Source organism: Syngnathoides biaculeatus, chromosome 22, assembly GCF_019802595.1.
Source record: "Syngnathoides biaculeatus isolate LvHL_M chromosome 22, ASM1980259v1, whole genome shotgun sequence".
Classification (NCBI taxonomy): domain Eukaryota; kingdom Metazoa; phylum Chordata; class Actinopteri; order Syngnathiformes; family Syngnathidae; genus Syngnathoides; species Syngnathoides biaculeatus.
Window position 1 is genome coordinate 428,972 of NC_084661.1, and position 20,358 is coordinate 449,329.

General features: G+C 37.9%; 1 protein-coding gene across 1 annotated transcript in view; it reads left to right on the plus strand.

Moving 5' to 3' along the window:
• rbfox3a (RNA binding fox-1 homolog 3a) overlaps positions 1-20,358 on the plus strand; it is a 332,844-nt gene that overhangs the window by 151,421 nt on the left and 161,065 nt on the right. Inside the window, exon 4 of the mRNA XM_061810158.1 lies at positions 5,375-5,496. Coding sequence (XP_061666142.1) covers positions 5,375-5,496 — 122 coding nt within the window. The remainder of the gene's footprint in view (positions 1-5,374; positions 5,497-20,358) is intronic.

Below are 20,358 nucleotides of genomic sequence, written 5' to 3' on the forward strand. Positions count from 1 at the left end.
CATCAAGGGAAGAAGCAAAAGTTTAATCGCACAGACCCAGGTGAGTTGAAGGCCTGAAGCTAAACTGTCGGAAAGTGAATCAAGGTCAGAAGATTGTACTGATGCTAAGTACTCTTTGAGAAAAATCTTCACACTTGGTCTGTGACTGTGGATGCAGCAGCAATCCCACATAATGTAACTGTTGTTTCTCAATGGCCTCGGGCCAGTGAAGGAAAAATCTTTCTCAGTGACAGCAGAACATGAGATTGGACCAGCCTTTTGCAGGCCTTCTCACTATGTGCTCTGCAATGTGCATATTACAGCCACGTGGAGCTTATTTTAGGTGTCTCTCAGAAGGTTTGGGAAGGCCACCTTCATCAATTCTTCCGTCCCATTATTTTTGTTCCAAAACTGCTACTGCAATGCTACAACAATACGAGAGAGAGTTTAAGAATACAAAGAATTTTGTTGGTTGTTTGACATGAAAAATGCATAGGTGATTTTGTAATCATTGAGTAGTCTCCCGGGCACCCCCCCCCCCAAAAAAAAAAAATGTTTTCCAATATTATATTCAATTGACTCATACTTGCATAAATCTTTCATAAACTTCAAGTTGATTTTCTTGAAATTACAGTACTCAAGGGGTCGCAGTACTACAAAAGACAGTACAAATAACATCAATATAAAAAGCTGACTAAAACTATGGTATAAAAAATATTGAATTTTCAAATATTTGGTGATGGTAGCATGTGTATCTGTGACTCAGAAATACCTCAGTCCCGTTCCCTGCCAGCCACAATGCCATTAAACAATGGCGGCCAATTCTGAAACTAACAGACTTTGTCAATGACAGTTTAAGTGACAAATGGAAACTATTTTTGGGCACATTGTTCCGGCCCAATGGTCCGTTTTATCCAATATCAATTATATTAAGTTTTTTTTTTTCTTCCCAAGATTCCACTAGGCTATATATATTTTTATTAATGCAATGATTAACGTGTATACCTGTACATGAACTGCAGCCTTCAATAACCAATTACTTTTTTTTTTTGCCTTTTCTATTAGTGCAGCACATATTAAATAAACATTCTGCATAGAGCGCTCCACTGGTGTGTATGCCAATTAAAAACTGTTTTATTAGGCTGCTGTTCACAGCGTCCTGTGTGGGCATGTGCAAGTCTGCATGCTTATACCGGAGGGATGGTTCGTGAGAGTAATTGAATCATATTACTTCATCCGCATGGCTTGTCAAGGCCATTTTATGATTTGAAGCTCATCCACGAGGGTGTCAAACATTGATTTAGTTCTGTATTGACAAATTTACACAGGCGGAGAAAAAAAATATATTCCTCCAAACATAAAATATAAAGCATAATCACAAAACATGGAATCGTCACAAACTATTGACACACTCCCTAAGACCTTCTATGGTCAGGCATTGGGTGTTTATGTTGAAATTGAAAATGTGGTGGAGCTAGCAAGCTTAAAGCTGCTCATAACAGGGAATTAAATGAGAACTTATTTTAGTGGCGCTGATAAACAGTTCTTACTTGGGAATGTGACAATGTTTCCTGTACATGTGACAGTCATTTTTCATAATAATTAACAGAGGGTTCATCAAAATGTCTCGAGCCAAGGTTTTGGGGTTCCGTGGACATGGTTTCTAAATCCCTGCTGTACTGCACTAAGATGCTGTCCTAATCATATTTATCGCCAGACGACTGGCTGGTAATGGGGAACAACAGCAGCTCATCCGTAGGCTTTTATTGACCTTTACAATTTTCATCAGCATTTATTAGTAACAGTGCTGACAAATCCACTGCTTGGCTTGATGGACTGTGAAGGCTTTATTGGAATTTTTGATTTTTTTTTTCGATGATGATGATGAGATTAAATTTAGTTTTTCACTGTCTCTCCAACTACAAGCCCTATAATAAAGTCCATAATGTAAATGATTATATTTGTAAAGGCAGAATATTGAATACTTTTTAGATGGCGATGTGCAGACAAGGGGATTGCAGTGTTTGGGGAATTGGATCCTGGAGTATTACCCCCCCACCTCCCCCATCCCTTGATGTCCCAAGTTCCCTTTTGCCAGGGTTTTGTGTTCAAGTATGCATGCATGCATGAGAGAGAGAGAGAGAGAGAGACATTGTGTGTGGCTGTTCAACAATAAAAATCAATAACAAAATGCTGATTTAGATACATAAAATGACCTCACTCCCCTCAGTCACACGGCCCATGCTAACGCTCTGCAACTCAGTGAATCAGGATTGAAGCTGCTAGAGAAGTTAGCAACTGACAGGACACCCTCTTTACAATTATCGCAAAAATTATCTGGAATATCCATCCACCCATTTTTTTTTTGCCACTTATCCTCACGAAGGCCGGGGGGAGGGCTGGAGCCTAACCCAGCTGTCTACGGGCAGGAGGCGGGGTACACCCTGAATTGGTTGCCAGCCAATCGCAGGGCACATACTGACAAACGGTCACATTCACAATCACACGGAGGGGCAATTTAGAGTGTCCAATTACTGTTGCGTGTTTTTGGGATATGGGAGGAAACCGGAGTGCCTGGAGAAAACCCACGCAGGCACGGGGAAAACATGCAAACTCCACACAGGCGGCCCGGGATCGAACCCTGGTCCTCAGAACTGTGATGCCAACGCCTAAACCACTGTGCCGCTTATCTGGAATATAATGTTGAAAATTAAGTAAACAAAGCATCTAAATTCTGTTTGGGATTAAGTCACTTTAAGTGGTGGCAGGCTTGTTCAGACATGCTTTCAAAGCATTTGGTAGCGATTGGTAAATTATGAGTCACATTAGTCATAACAGGGTGTGGATACTTGTGCAAACACATTAGTTGTGAGTTGTTTATTTTTAAAAGCCCTCATATTTTTTTAAATTATTTATCTTGGTCTTATTTCTTTATATCACAAAACCTGGCAATTTAACAGGGGTGTGTAAGCCTCTTTTTATTCTCCATGGTAAATTTCCAAATCACAATTGACATGTGACATTTACACTTGTAATATGTATGTAGTTGCATATTCAGCACAACATACCATATTTTGTAATTGTCAGATGAATGTATTGAATTGTAGTGCACTGGACCATCGTACAAATGAAATGAATGAATGATTAAATGTAGTAATTAGACTGATTAGTTTACTATGTTTTTGTTAAGTAGAGCATTTTAGGAAAGTAGCATGAAATGTCAACAGGTGAATGTGATTTGTGATGGATGTCAGTGAAGATGACTCCGGGTGCTTTATGAAGGAGAGAAAGTATTTCATCATTTTTATTGTTATCTCCAAACTTTCCCTTGCATAACTGATGGATGTGTCTAATCCATAAAATTATTTTGACATCAGCATTGCTGTCACTGAGAAAAATGACTGATGTCGGAATTGAATGCTTCCAATGCCATCCGGATATGTTGCGTGTTCTTTGTCCCACTCTTTATATTTTGTTATTGCATTAAGAATAAGACATCATTGCCATGCCAGTCTCTAGTAACCATATTTTTATCCAAATCTCCTTTCCCACTTTAGGTTTACACACACAGTACATACACTCACAGTGGATTACAATTTGATTAGAGTCTTGTGATGAACGAGTGATAAATACTAGAACGTGAACTACTGCTGAGATTTTGTGGATACCTGAGAGGGTGTAAAATTTGATTGTGATTCCATGCAACTCATAATTCAAGCATTCAGAAGAATTTGTATACTAGAAATGTTTTTCATGTTGTTTTACTCCTGCAATCTTACTCCGTTTGTCTTGCTCAGCTATCCCTTGTTAGTGTCACGATACTGTGCATGAGTGTGTTTCTGACCTAAATCAGTTGGGATAGGTGCAGGCCGCTGCCATAACAACGTACAGATTAAGCGTTATAGAAAGTGGACAGATGGGCGGTCATATTGACATCAATTGCTTTGAGTGAAAGCATCACTCAAAACTCCAAAAAGATCAGATATATCAATATCAATATTCCCCCCTTGTGGCAGTTTGGTTTGGTGTGAATGCAGGAAGAAATATTTTCCTTTGCCTTTGATCACCGGTACTTTAAATACAACCACTTGTTTTTGTGTGTGCGTGACGTGTGTCATTGCATTATTTAATGACTTGGGTCTTTCTCTCGAGAAAGTCTCTTTGTCATCTCCTGATATGTTCTTCAGATCTGAACAAGCGTTGCTTCTTCCATGAGAATCTGTTTTTTTAACCGTTTACTGTCTGACAAACTACAATAATCATACCATCAGGTCAGTCAAAATATTTTTTGAAAATTCTTGAATTTATTCATATGTGCAATTTATGGACATACAGTTCAAATTGATATGTTGCCAAACAGGCCTTCAACAGATTGTTTATGATGACATTGGATTTGATTGATTTCATGATGAACATTAATGTAAAGAAAAATAGATCTCATTTGTCACGTTTATTTTTCATTTCTTGCGGATCCCTTTTTTATTTTTATTTGTATTTTTTGGGGGGAGGGTTGCTCCCCCGTCTAATACAAGCGAGTGACTGTTATTCCCGCTGCCTGGCCACAGTGAGTACAGATTTCATTGGCATGCCAATGAGGGGTGGAGCTAAGGGATTGAAGGACAGAAGCAAGAAAATTCTACATTATTTGCAGAAGTCCACAGAATGTTTGTGTGTGTGTGTTTGGTGTGCGTGTGTGTGAGTTTGTGTTGTGGGGGGAGTGTGTATTGTAAAAGCTGTTCAAGCATTTTTATTAGTTGAAACAGTAGTTCATGAGCAAGCTGCTGAATCGCATCATCAAATAATATACAGATTTGTGGATGTTGACACATTGCCTTCACAAACTGGCTGCCAAGTCACACACAATGAAATTTGGTATGCCCCCCGGTCACTGTTACTTTTACAATAGATTTTTTTGGTGTGGACGTTAAGAAGAACTTGCTCACGGTCGCGTTTTCAGTTGAAATCAAGATTCACATGGTTGTTTAATGTCACACTTGATAGGCAGGCATGTGAGGCCCCATAGCTCAGTGGTGAGAGCATTGGTTTGTTAAACCAGGGGTTTTGAGTTTGCGTCTCACGAAGGCCTCTACTCACCAAGAGGAGTTGCGTCAGGAAGGGCATCCGGTGTAAAAACTGTGCCAAACAAATATGAGCATTGATCTGAGATGTCACGCTGTAGGGACCCCTAACAGGACAAGCTGAAAGAAAAACTATAGGTGGGCATGCACTCAAAATCAAATGAACTGTATTTAAAAATCAATTGTCTATTTTCCATAATATGTCCTCTTTAATTTAGTTTGGTTTTAATGCTCACTTAGATTGAATAATAAAGATAGCAATTTCTACCCAGTACAATCTGATGACAAAGATTTTTATTCATTTATTTTGGTTGCAGAAACTAAACCAGGAAGTGGTCTGTGCAAACCAGGAAACATCACTCTGCTCGGGAACGTGGTGTACAGTGGGCTGTTCAACGAACACTTCTGGCACTTTGGGCTTCCTCTTGTCACCAGACTGGTTTGTTCCCTTCTTTTTACCAAAATCAGGTTTTATCATCTTGTATATCTTTTGTCTGGCAACTGCTGGCTCGGCTTGCTATACATGGTTGTCTTCACCGCACACAATGACAAACAACATTTCTTATGCTGTCTTTTCCCGTGCTCCCAACAAATATTTACCCAAGTGTGTTTAAGACTGTGGGTATGCCTTCAAGACTGCGAAAAATGGATGATGTCCTTTCAACAACACACTGATGCAATATTAGTGGTATTTCAATTAACTTTGAATTAGACCGTAATCTCTCGCATATCACTTTGCTGATTGCAAGGCTGTTTTATTGAGCTGCTGATAAATGTTACAGTTGATTGATATTGATGTTGTCTCCCCAAACTGGGATCCAGCAGAGGATATACATTGGCTTGTTTGTGTAACATAAAATTTTAAGATGCCTCTCATTATTTCCTCTGATAGACGTCTGACGGAGGTTTATGGGAAAACACTTGATGTCTTTGTGTTTTTTAGAGTATTATATTGTATGTCTGTCTCCTTGGAAATTTATAGCAAGTCAAAGCTTACAAAGTAGGTCTTTGAAATGTTGCTTGAAGAAATTTAGTGTTGGTTTTTTATCCCCGTGCATGTCTAAAGTGAACCATCTGATATCATAAAAATGAATATTTACATTGGTCATATTTTATTTAGACTGCTGTATACTATGCATTTATTTTGTATCGTGAACACCATTGCTGATATAGAGTCTCTTGCAGCTGGATCTTCAAAGTTAACAGCGAGATTCTGAGTGCCTCATTTTGTTTACACAGCTCTCATTGCGTCGTAGAGATTTGGGGTGTTTTACGCCAAAGCCAAGTGGAAGGTCATAATCTGCTCGCATCAGCTCTTTTAATGGTAATTTTGCTTCAAGACTGCTGTTATTGCTGATGATGATAATCATCATTACCATTATGAGCGGTTAGCTATTTGCTACTTGGCTGTTTACACCGTTAAAAAAAAAATCACTGGGGCATCATGCAGAATAATGGTTGCGTTATGCATTCAACTAATAAGTAAAATTGCTCACCTCAAACTTAGAAAGATTGTTCCACAGAAGACAAGCTGAAAGCTCTGCCTCTAATTTACATTTTCAAAACGCTCGGAATAAGTAGACCTGTGTCCGGGAATTGCCTTGTTTTACTGTTATTGCGTGGTTGTATAAGGTTTTTAAAATATAAGGGCACTTTACTATATGCAATGATGTGTTTAACTTACTTCAACCATTGGCGAGAATGTACACAGTTTAGTTCTTGGCACTACATGCGGAACATCTATTGAGGACTGTTGGTTTGGTGTTGGACTTTATTTTGATCTAGGAAAAAAGGATTGTGGAGGCTGTACAGATCCCCAGTCAATCCCAAGGCTGAAAAACAAAACTTTGAAAAAAGAAAAAAAAGAATATGACAGACAAAACCCTTGGAAAGCAAGTAGAAAGTGAATTTTGGCCTATTGCAAATACATATATGTAGTAAATAAATTAATAAAGTATGATCAACCACAATAAATAAAGAATAATGTTTGAACAACATTATCTAATCAGGATTTACCACTCCAAACTGATGGATAGGGATATATCTAAAAAAAGAGTTGGAGGACAATATTGGAGAAAATAGTAGCTCAGGTTTCAACTGAATTGAAAGTAGCTGTTTTGAAATAACAGCTAGATGATGAATATTTGGTGATGGAATGTTGGTCTTGAATACAGAAAAAAAAAAAGAAATCAACTTGAATTGGGCTTAAGATATATTTTTGAAAATAATAAAAGGAAGGTATTGTATAAATCAGTAGATCTATAAAATGGGCAAAACTTTTAAAGAAAAAACTCACAACGGATGTTTAAAATCTGGAAAATGAGTGACAAGTTTGCCAAGATCCCCATTGTCAAGTCACAAATGTCCTTCAGACAGATTAGTCACAACCGCAGCTTTCTGGCGAGCCACATCTGTTCGTCATGTTTACAGGCGCAAAATGAATCACGGCAAGAAACAATTTGGCGGCTCGGTTACGATGACAGGGCCACCTTGCTGCTTCCAGTACACGGTGTCTAGATAGTGTACAGGGTACAATAAAATGGCCAAACTATGAAGGCATTCTGGGGTGAATTGTGCTGCTTAGTGTCAGAAAGCTTGGTCTTAGCAGCATTTTAGGGAACCTTGATAGGGTCCGGCACACCTGGGACCCTTGTGAGGATAAGTGGCTTGGTAAATGGATGGATGGCCGCATCAAAAACACTCAAGAATGTTGAAGAACAAAACTTGATTATTTTGAGGTGGTCTTTCTGCACATGGATCTGATTTCTGTTGAATATCTGTGTAAGGAAATACAGCATGTACAGTTTTTGTAGAATTGTTTGATATAGTTTCTGCAAAAAAGTTATTTTTGTGATTGTTGTGGATTTGTAACTGAAGTGTACTAAAGGTTTTTTTTTCCAAGGTGTGTATCTACACAGATACAATATACATAGACAAAACTTTATTTTTTATTTTTTATATTTTTTAAACAAAACTATGGCTGCCAAAAAGTTGAACATGTCTTGACCTGGTGGGGGAATCTTGCGACTGCCAGTCTCAAGTTTCAAAATTGCTAATGATTGAATGAAGAGGTCAACAGCGTAGAAAATAACCTGCAGTAATTTGTAAAATGGCAAAATTAAGATGAGTAGTCAAGAGAGCATTAGACTGAGCAGAGGGCTAACTCAATATGCTTACTGGTGCACATCAGGGCCGCACCGCATCAGCCTTTGGATCAAGGCATTGTCTGAACGGCTGGTGCTGATGTGAGTACCTTTTTGCATTGGCAACAAGCTGATGGAAAATTGTCTAACAATTTGTTTTACAACAATAGCATTCTTCTGACTGACCACACTGAAATAATCACATAAATCACTCTAACCCTCGTAATATTGCTTGAACATAAATGTTAGAGATTGACCAAATGTTCCATCCATCCATTAATTTTATTAGCTGGTTATCCTCACAAGGGTCGTGGGGACCACCATGTTATTCATTCAAAATTATATTACTGACTATTTTGTGGGGGAACTACAAAATTGTTTGGGATGGCGGATATACAGCAAAAATCGCCTATCCACAAATAACTACTGCAAATCATTTCGTGGAGCTTAAGAAAATTTTAAGGGGCCTTTACCCCTCTCAGGCACCTGTCCAAACATGAAAAATGTAATTTTGCTCATTTTGAAGGTAAAATGGTTGTTTTTGTTGAAAGCGTCCATCACCTTGATCCTGTGTTATTGCAACAACGTAGATGTATCTTTTTTTTTCTCTTGTTAGTTGCCCTGCAAAATACATATTTTCGCACTGAACAGTGTTTAAAAAAAAATCCCCTTTTGCCAATACTGTATTTATAGTTTGTGCATGGGGGAGTTTTTTAGGGAGTGAAGTAGTTAATGTGGCAGCTTGAATCAGTGGTTGTATTGACTGCGACGGTGATGTCGGGGGTTGGTGGTAACAGTTTGAGGGGCAAAGTTGCTGAGTCAGGCTAGTATTCAATACTCGGTCACTTCTTCTCTTGTCTGCCTGTCTCACAGATCCTTTATTGCAACTAACAGCTTTCACATGTTAGATCCACTTAGTACTGCACTTTCCATATGTATATTCAGAGAAATAAACACAAAAGAAGTGCAAGGAAATGTGCTGATGAATAACAGAAAAAAATATATAGTCAATATTTTAAGATGAACTGACTGATGTAGCATATTTCTGTTTATAACTGTTCGCAGGGAACAACAGCGATCAAGTAATCTGTCATTTTCATGAGCTTGAATAAAAACGATGAAGAAAAAACTAAAATCAGCCAAGCTGAATGTCCAGTTTGCGAAAGGTTACTGATGATGTGAAATTGTAGGGATTCAAACCAATTCTTACGAAATTGTGGTGGAAATTGTCAAATTTTCGCAACAAGGAAGACAAAACTGCATAACGTAAAAAGCTTCGTATAATTCATTCTTTACACAACTTCTTTGGACACAAGTGCATAAATGATCAAAAGTCCTCATTAAACCCATTACATTTCACAGTCTTTATAATAACCCTTATTTATGGAAACTCCCACACATTATACCCATAAATGTAATTATATTCAGATCATGTTCAGAACACGTTGCAAAACATGAAACTTCATTTCGGACACCAAACGGTAAAGACTTTTGACAATTGGAAACATTATTTTGATTTTATTGAATTGAATATTTGCTTTCTTAGACAGTTATAACATTTTTCTGGATGACAGCTGCCAATAATTCAGATACTGAGATCTGTAACATCCATTTGTTTTCAAAAGGAAAATCGTTGGGCCTTGCCTTAATCATTAATAATAAAATGAGAAAAAAATGACCCATCTGTCAACTGGGGTCTGCAGATTTATTTAGTAATATTGATGACATTAAAAATACTTCCAATAGTTTTGCTCACAGAAACCAAGTATTTATCTTTTGGCTTTTGACAACAATTTCCACCAAGTTATGTACAGCTTGTAAACCGACCATGCTGTCTCTCCCCTCCCTCTCCCACCCACTCATGTTCACATTCTCCCCCCTCTGCATCCAGCCACTCTCCGTCTCAAACCTCTCCACTTGTTCTTCCCCGTTGCAACGTTCTGCTCAGTGTGGTTGGCTCCGGCTTTTCCGAACCCCCCGGTATCTTCCGCGATCTTCACCTGGGAACACTACAGAAGAAAGTCTCAAACGTGCCTCCTTTGTAAAACACTGCTGCCAAACCGAAGCTGCACAGGACGATAATACGAAGCAGAGGGAGGAGGCAAGTAAAAAGAAAAAGTAGAGGAAAAAAAATTGAGAGGAGAAGAGGTTGGAAAGTTGTGAAGACGTGATAGAAGAGAGTTAAAGCGGGGATACAGTAGCAACGCCTTAGAGCACTTTCCCCTTTTTTGCCTCTCTCCATATTGTTTTTTTTTTCTCCTTCCCTTCTCCCTTTGGCAAAGAAGAAGAAGCTGAGTTTTTAGTGAAGAGGAAGCAGCTTGAGGTTTTCTGCAGCAACTCTGAGAGGCGAACACTGTCAGCGGGAACGGGAGAGTGACTGTCTTCGGGGGCAGCGGGACACATAAAAGGGACTTTATAACTTGGCTACATATCCACAAACACAGGGGCAATTAACTGGTTGTCAGCAGACGGCGCTGCCAAAAAATTATATCCCTGAGACGGGGAAAAAAACGTGAAGGGACTCGGGAAGTAAGTCGAACGCTGCAAGATAGGATAGACAAAGTTGAACCCAGTGAGAGAAAGAGAAAATAGAAAAAAAGAAGAGCCCTGGCCTCACCTCTTTCTTTGCAAGTCTTGAATCCTTTGGTCTCCCATCCTCTCTCATCTGATATGATGATGTATTTCTGGGTGAGTACTGAGGCCTTGTGGCTGACATACACACATGAAACGCAACACGGTGTGCATGACTCGAATCACAGCTCTTTGTGGCTGGTTGATCAAAAATTGTGTGTGGTTATTGATCTTTTCTTAATGAAGGACATGAAAACTCAAACAAGGTTTCATCTGCACGTCCTCACACTGACAAGCCGCCATTTTATTGGCAATTTGCACTATTATGGAATGTTTGCTGTCATATACAGAAGCGGTTCTGTCAATTTGATATCTTGTAGTTAAGAATTACTTTTATGTCATAAGCAGAATGAGAGTCCTGTGTCTTTGAACGATCTATTTCTCTTACTGAAGCTGGTCATTTCAATGGAGTAATTAACATCGAAAACCCACCCCCGGCACTCCAAAAATGTAATAACAATAATAATAACAATATTTCTCGCTGACTAAAGTGAGGCACACTAAATGTGCCAGATCGTAGAACTTTAAGGGCAGAGTTTCACGGAATTTTATCATAAATGCACTACAGAGAACAGGTATTCTTAATTTAGGATATGGTGTAAAGTTGTCTTTGCACTGTTTCCCTTTTTTAAATAGTAAAAAAAAAAAAGATGAAAAACAAAGGCCTTGTACAGTTCGTCTGCAGAGTGCGTATTGCACAATAAGTAACTGCAACTGACTGAAAAATGGAGACAAATTACACAGCTGCTTGTTATTTGCATGGATGGATTGCATGATGTTACAGAGCCTATGATCCTCCTCAAATCACTTTTGGCAAATTCAATTAATTTGCTTTTTGATTATGTAAACACATTGTTGCACAAGAGTTAGAAGAAAGGGGATACGTGGAATGATAAATTCAAGAGACTATGACTGACACCGGCCCTAAAACAATACTTTTAATTGAGCATTTGTCAGTTGAAGTAATCAAAAGTGAAAAGTGAACCCAGATCGTGTGTTTCATGGGAAAGAGAGTTTTTTTTATTCTTCCATCCATTCATCCATTTTCGTAGCCACTTATCCTCACAAGGGTCACGAGTGTCAGTGACCTCCTAACCAACAGGTGAAATGGAAGTCAATTTGTTTTTATATTTAGATATTTTATTTTTAGTGCTAACCAATATACATGTCTGCCATGTTAGCGTGGGAATTTTATTATTTTTTTTTTTTACATCAAATCATGTAACCAAATTCTTAAAACGAGGCATTTTGTCCTGAAACTAAGTGAAACAAATTTGCCAATGGAACTAGTATGAATTGAAGAATAAAGATTTTTAAAATAAGATCTTGTATCATAAGCCACATACTTAAAAAAAAAAAAGTCCAAACTTTCTGAACTGCAGATAGTTAAATTCACAGCGTAATTTTATCATTTTTGCATTGCGTAGTGTGTATTAGTATAACTTTTGCTGGAAAATGTTTTTTATTTTGAATAATGAACATTTTGAATCCATCCATCCTTCCATTTTTTTTTTTGGAGCCTATCCCAGCTGTCAACGCGCAGGAGGCGGGGTACACCTTGAACTGGTTGCCAGCCAATCGCAGGGCATGAATATTTTGTATTCACTCCCAAATTCTTGTTGAGGAAACTGAAAAATAGCGAGCAGTACAATTACAAATCTGTTTTATTAAGTGCGTAAAAGTTTAAAGTCACATGAAGCAACTTTGTTTGAGAGTTGTCAGTTTTTTGTGACCAATATTTTCCAGACAGACAGTATTTTTTTTTTTGACAATTTAGATTGTATATTACGGTTTACATGTGGTCAATATGGTTCATTCCCATTCCGAAATACGCATTTTTGTTGCTACTATATTTTCCGTTGGCTATCAACATGTACAGTCTTGCCCCTAAATTGGGCAGTTATGCGAAAGCTGTGTATGCACTATAAAAAAATAATAAGAGTAGCTTTTATTACCTATTATGCAATAAACAGTTGTGCCACTGAGGGCTTTTTAAATGGTTTTGACATTCAGGTTACCAAGTAATTACGAACCGCTGTGAGTGGAAGGGCCACTTATGTCCTGCAGTGCAGCAAGCATAATATGACAAGTTCACTCAGGACTCTTTAATTGCCTTGTGATCACACGTAAAAACACTTAGATGATCATGGGACGTTACCGAAAACTATTATAATACAAAATATATATATACATATCAACCAAATATATATTTTTCTGTATAGACAAATTGGAAGGTGATAGAATGAATGTTAATATTTGCTTTAAACAGTGTAATATCTTTCTGATTGATCCTGGATGGAAAGTTCTCTTTTTTTTCAATTGAATACATGCAAATATTGTATGTTGATCTAGATTGAAGGGTTTATAACGGAGTAAATAAATTGACGGCGAATTGGATGTTTTGTTTTGTTTTTTTTCAGCGAAGTCAGTTTATAAAAATAAAATGTCATTTAGTTTCGTGTCTGATGAATAGCATTGCAGAAGAAAGTTTCTCATTTAAAATTGTATGTCAGTGTGAAAAGGAGAACGATGATGTTTTACAAATCCGTTCAGGAATACCTCTTAAACCATAAAAAAATGGTGGCCTTTTGGCTCTGTGAGATCACGTAAAACCTCACTTTCATGCGACATCAGTTTACCATCAAAGAACTGCAGCTTTTTTAATGATATATTCCAAAAGAATGACTGAAACATAATTTTATTAGACCGTGAGTAGGATTGTTTCAAATCTCCTCACTATCTTGTTCGTGCTATGATGAGTATTTGATATGGTTGAGCGAAGTATGTTTTCAAGCAACAATACCAGTAGGACTATCCTCAACCAGCTTGTGTTCAAACGTATACATTCTGTGTTTTCTTGGTATGTTGCCTACCACCAATTGTCTTCATGTCAAAACACTGACTAAATATACAATCTTTAAACGTAAAGCCATGTAGGGGGTAAAACTGCATTTCCACACCATGGATCTCAGTCTCCACAATTAGCTTTTGGGGAGGGAAGCATTCTGTCAAGTTGTCTGTTTGTCTCTGCTTTTGTAAAACCTCAAAAGCTCAGCAAAGGAAAGCAATATGTACATTCTTCATTCATTTTACTCAAGGCATGTTTAAGCATTATTCTATTAGCAAGGTTATTAAATATCATATGGACTAGCAGGTGCAAGTGTAAGTTGGAGCAGTAGGAGTGTCGACATGATTTTCAGAGGATTTAGCTGGAATTGTGTAACGCATGTTTTTTTTTTTTTTTATTGACGTGCACTGAAAAACACGTGGGGTGACCATGTGAAAAAGACATGCGCATGCCTTCTGGAAGCATTCTGCATGTTTTTCCAAGGCTATCAGGAGTGGAGGGAGATCCAGCAAGTCAAGTGTTTGTGTTTCCAGTCGTTTGACTGCTGGAGCAAACCTTGAAGCTTTGGCTTATTGATTTAATGCTAGCTTTGCTTTGTGATTCAATGTAGCCCTGAGCTGTTCGTTGCTTCCTAGCTTTGAGTATCAGGCCCAAAAACACCACCAGCTGTTGAATGTAACACTGAATGAAATATAGCATTTATTTTGAAATTCCTGGGCTCCATTTTTTCTTATCAATTTGAAGCTGCTGAAGCATGATTCATGCACAAAAAAAACCCTCTGCAAGCCTCCCTCCTACTTCACCCCTGCTGTGCCGCTTTTGACGAAGTGCTGATAAAACATCTGTTTCGCAGCTAATTTTCCACACCAAGACACATGTGGCTTCCTTTATTATTTATTTAAAAAGGTATTATTTAAGAATACAGGATGAGAATTAAAAAGTATAAAGTCATTCATTAAAGCATTTTAAAACTCAGGTGAGTCAATACGAACTGAGAGGAAAAAAATGGAAACTCATACTGTGGTCATTCCTCTCTAGCGCATGTTCAATATTAAAAGTTATTAAGACTGGATTGATGGCAAACTTTTGTAGTAAAAAAAGCATTGCTGCAAACCTTGCAACAAGATTTTGTGACAAATCAAATCGACATATCTCACCCTTTCCACCGTGGATTCAGTAAGATGTTTCCTTCATTTAGATTAATGAGGAGAAGGGTCAGATCAAACCAACTAAACCAAATTAAAATTTCAATACTTTTATTATTTATGCTCTATTTTACACTTGTGTGTTGCCACAAACGCTCCATTTGGGCATCTGTGCCTGCAGCTTGTTTCATGTGTTTCATTAATGAGTCTGTATATTTACATTTATGACAGGAAAGCTTGTAATTCTCATGCTGTGCTCTTATGAAATACTACAAAAATGGACCAGCTGGCTTCATTGTCCACTAAGACTGTTTGTATACACTTATCTCAATACAACTCACACTCTTCCTGCAAGTTTTCACTTCTTCAGTTACTTAAATATTGTTTCTTTTTTTCAAAAATATCAAAGCTTATTGCCGTACTATTATCAATGACAAATAATTGCGTCATCATTTATCGTTGTTCTCCAATTTCCACCCAAAGTGAGCACACCCTCTCCATCCTCTGCCTTTGTGTTTCTTTCACAGTCCTTCTTTATCTTGTTGTCCTCCTCCTTTTTCTCTGTTTTCTCCACTCTATCTCCCTCGGCCCGGTGTGCTGTACTGCAGTTAATGATGGGGAGTCTGTTGCTGGTGGCTGTCTGCAGATATGAAGCATGCAGGCCTTTGATACCGAGGCAGCAAGCAAGTGCAGTTGACATTAGCAATTCCTCTTCATCACTACTCCTTATTGACTCTCTCCCCCTCCCGAGCCCTTCTCAGTCAGACACAAACTACAAAATACACACAGCCATATACAGTATACAGTAGAAGAATGCAAATGCACAGAAATGAGTGAGACGGGTTTGTGTAAATGTATACAAATGATCAGGTGCGCAGCTAAATCATAGGCATCATTTCAATGTACTGCAATGAACACACATCCCAATGCACTGCTGAGTTTCCATTGATCCCTTTGGTATATCTCCAACAGTAACAGAGTGAAAGTACTTCCATCCATCCTTTCAGAGACTCCCAAAAGGAACAGAGACCTCGAGTCTGAAGGATGTAAGGGCCATAATAGGGGCCGGAAGAAAAGAAACACAGCAAGTAGCCAGAACTAATGAACAGGTACATCAACTGGATGTGGAGCCAGGAAACTGAAAAAGCAAAGAAGGAAAAAGATTGAATACTGGAGCAAACTTCTTGAGAGCAAGACCGGATCCAGGTGCTTACTGGGGACACAGAAAGGGGGAAAAAAGGAAAAGGTGATGACCGGGATGTTTTCCTTTTCCTCCTTTGTACCCGTGGGGTCATTAGTGTGAATAATTCATGCTGGACATGGAGGAATGGCCACTGCTCAAGAGGAGGGTGAGGAAGAATAAAAGAGCAGCAGCAATGAGTAGAGAAGAAAACTGCAGATGCTTCCCTCCTCCCCTCTGCTCTCCTCAGTGTGCCTATGCGCTGATAAATAATTGAGTGTGCTGAGCAGGGGACTGCATGGATTAGAGGAGCAGAGGGAGCAGGAGGCCTGTTGGAGCCCTAGACAGTGAAATGAGTGCCTGCTCTTGAATAGAGATTACCTCCTTTCAACTCTTCTTCTCCTTGTACCATTCTTGACCCCCTTCATTGGTTCTGCTGTCAGGACAGAGGTACGGTCTCCCAGATCTCACGGTGTTTCCGATGAATCCCCCACTCGATGCTACTTATGTGCACTTGACTTGAGTCTGTCTTAGAATAACAGAGTGAACAGTATTGAGTCCTAAATTTAGTGTTCATAAAATGATACAATGTGCATTTGCTTTGTCTTTATACAGAAGCTTGCATGCTGGACCCAGTAAAAATGTGAATAACGTTGCCATTTGAGGAGACAACCTATCATCCCAGATTTCACTCCTTATTTTCTTATATTTTGATCAGTAACAGGAAAGATGGCACTTAATGTTATGGTGTAGTGGTACGGCCGGTGTGGGATCCATTCCTGCTAAGTGATGTGTTGATATCCCGACTGTGACTGACTGGCACCCAGTTCAGGTTGTAGTCTGCCTCTCGCCTGAATTTATGGTGCCTTGTGAAAGTATTCGGCCCCCTGAAACTTTTCAACCTTTCGCCACATTTCAGGCTTCAAACATAAAGATAGAAAATTAAAATTTTTGTCAAGAATCAACAAAAAGAGAAACACAATTGTGAAGTGGAATGGAATTTATTGGATATTTTATACTTGTTTAACAAATGAAAAACTGAAAAGTAGGGCGTGTAATATTATTCAGCCCCTTTTACCATCAGTGCAGCAAACTCACTCCAGAGGTTCAGTGAGGATCTCTGAATGATCTAATGTTGACTGATGATAATAAATAGAATCCACCAGTGTGTAATCAAGCCAACGTATAAATGCACTTGCTCTGTGATAGTTTCAGGGTTCTGTTTAAAGTGCAGAGAGCATCATAAAGACCAAGGAACACACCGGGCAGATCCAAGATACTGTTGTGGAGAAGTTTAAAACCGGATTTGGATACAAAAAGATTTTCCAAACTTTTTTGTCTCTCAAAATCTTCTGTCAAAGGTTAAAAACTGCTGGTATGACAGCATAGTGATTAGTGACCATGCACCAATATCTATATATTCAAATAGACAAACTTTGTCACTCCCCCTGCAATTGGCGATTTAAATCTATATGGCTGCAGAATGAGAATTTTGTTGCCTTTATAAAAAGTCAAATTGATATATTTTTTTAAATTAATACAGATCAAACGGGAGCCTGTACAAGATGGGAACCATTCAAAGCTAACATTCGAGGAGAAAGTATTAGTTATACAAGTTTTAAATCTAAACAACAAAAAGCAGAGATGTGTGATTTAGAGAAGCAAATAAAGGAGTTAGAAAATGATTTAGATCAGGTAGATGATCCACTTAAACATAAAGAATTGCTATTTTTAAGAAGTAAATATATTAATTATCTACAGATAAGCGGCAAAAAGTGTATTATGGTTTAACCAGCGTTATTACGAGCAAGGTGAAAAAGCGGGTAAACTTTTGGCTTGGAGGATTAGGAAATTACAAACAGAACAGGCAATTAATAGCATAAGGACATCCAATAGCTTTGACTGTTGACCCTCAAGAAATTAATAGTACTTTCAGGGATTTCTATGAACAATTGTATAAATCTGAGATACAACAGACTTCATTTGAGAGGGATGCATTTCTTGATTCACTTGTATTTCCAGTGCTATCAGAGGAGGCAAAGCAAAACTTAGATAACCATCTGACAGAAGAAGAAATTTCTGCTGCCATTCAAAGTATTAACACTAATTGTGCTCCTGGGCACGATGGACTGACTATAGAATTTCATAAAGCATTTCAAAAACAATTATTGACTCCATTGATGGGCATGTATAAAGAATCATATAATAAGGAGACTCTTCCTCCGACATTGACACTTGCGTTGATTACCCTGATCCTCAAACCTAATAAGCCTTCCACAGAATGTTCCTCATATAGACCAATAAGCTTGATGGGATGCGATACAAAAATATACTTTGCAAAGCCCTGGCAATACGATTGGATCAGTATATACCTAGTTTAATACATAATGATCAAAACGGTTTTGTTAAAAAACACCAAGGATTTCAAAATATTCAAAGAGTTTTGAATATATTACATGAAAAGGCAGAGTGTAAAGACACAGGGACTGCTGTTGTTGGATCCACGTCAGGCCTTTGACAGAACTGAATGGTCATTTTTATTTAATGTTCTACCGCGGTTTGGATTCAGCAATAATTTTCTCAAATGGTTAAAACGTTTATTTACAAACCCTACTGCTAGTATCACTAACAGTATTTCTTCTAAACCAATTGTTTTGGAAAGATCCACACGCCAGGGCTGTCCTCTTTCCCCAATGTTGTTCATTTTAGCCTTAGAACCCCTGGCTATGTATATTTGTATGGATACAGCCTTGAGGGGCATCCAAATTGGTGATCAAGATCACAGAATCTCTCTTTATGCTGATGATGTCATTCTCTTTTTGACGAAGTTATCCACGAGCCTTCCAAATTTATTGGAGCAAATTAAAAGGTTTGGTAGTTTCTCAGGTTATGTGATTAATGATACAAAGTCATCCATTTTATTTTTAAGTACTGAAGAGAGACTTAATCCTGTGGTTAACACTCCTTTTTTGAATGCGAGAGATGGATTTACTTATTTGGGGGTCAAAATTTTCCCTGAGGTTAACAATATAGTTCAGGTTAATTATGACCCTTTAATCTTGGAGGTACAACATTTACTAGACAGGTGGATGATTATGCCAATTTCAATGTTGGGACGTATAAACAGTTAAAATGAGCGTTTTGCCGAATTTTTTATATTTTTTTCAAACCATACCTCTTCCACTACCTGACATCTTTTTCACTAGACTCAACAGAATGCTCCTGAATTTTATTTGGAATAATAAGAAAGACAGATTAAGACTACGGTTGCTTTATATACCTTATGAAACTGGAGGGTTACAATTTCCAAACTTTAAATGGTATTACTGGTCTGCTCAACTACGCTCAACTATTATTTTTCAACATCACAATCACCCTCTTGGGTAAAAATAGAGCAAGCAACAGTACCACACCTTCTATTAAAGTATTATTTATATTCTGCTGAGAATTAAAACAGCAGACCAATAATCCATGTTTTAAAAATACTGTAGGTATCTGGTTTGAATCACACAAACATATAGGGGACTCTCCTTTACTTTCACGCTTCTCTCCCATATGGGGTAATGGGACTTTTAAAGCTGGAGGAGCAGATGGGGGTTTTAAATTATGGGCAAATAATGGTATAAAATCAATAGGTGACCTTTATGTAAATGGTGAAATGCTTAGATTCATTCAAATATGTCAAAGATTTTCTATTCCCAATAAGCATTTTTTAAAATATCTGCAGTTAAAACACTTTATGTCAGCACAAATCAAAAACATAATGTATGAACCCCCTTTGTCCAGTTCAGAAGATGTTGTCCAGTTTTGCATAGATGGAAGCAGATATCTATGTTCTATAAATCTCTAGTCTCACATGATACAGAATCAAATAAAAATAGATTGGAGGCATGGAAACTTGATATTAAAGAAAATATTGAAGTAATTGATTGGGAACATGCATGCCTTAAAGCACAAAAACAAACAATAAATACAAGAATGAGGCTATTACAATATAAATGGCTGATGAGGACTTATGTGACTCCTGTTAAACTTCATCAGTGGACCCCTGACATTCCAGAGACGTGTAGTAAGTGCTCTAATGACAAGGGTACTTTATATCATTGTTATGGGATTGTTGGAAAGTCAAAGATTATTGGAAATCTATTGTTCAGACAATTTCTATAATAGTTGGAATTCAAGTTCCTCATTGCGCAACACTGTGTATCTTAGGTATACATCCCAAGGATTTTGCTGTTACTAAAAAGAAGGCCACATTTATAGACTTTGGTCTCTTGCAGGCCAGGAGAACAATTGCATTATTTTGGAAAAAAAGTGCACGTTCCTTCAATAAAAGTATGGATGTTAGAAATGG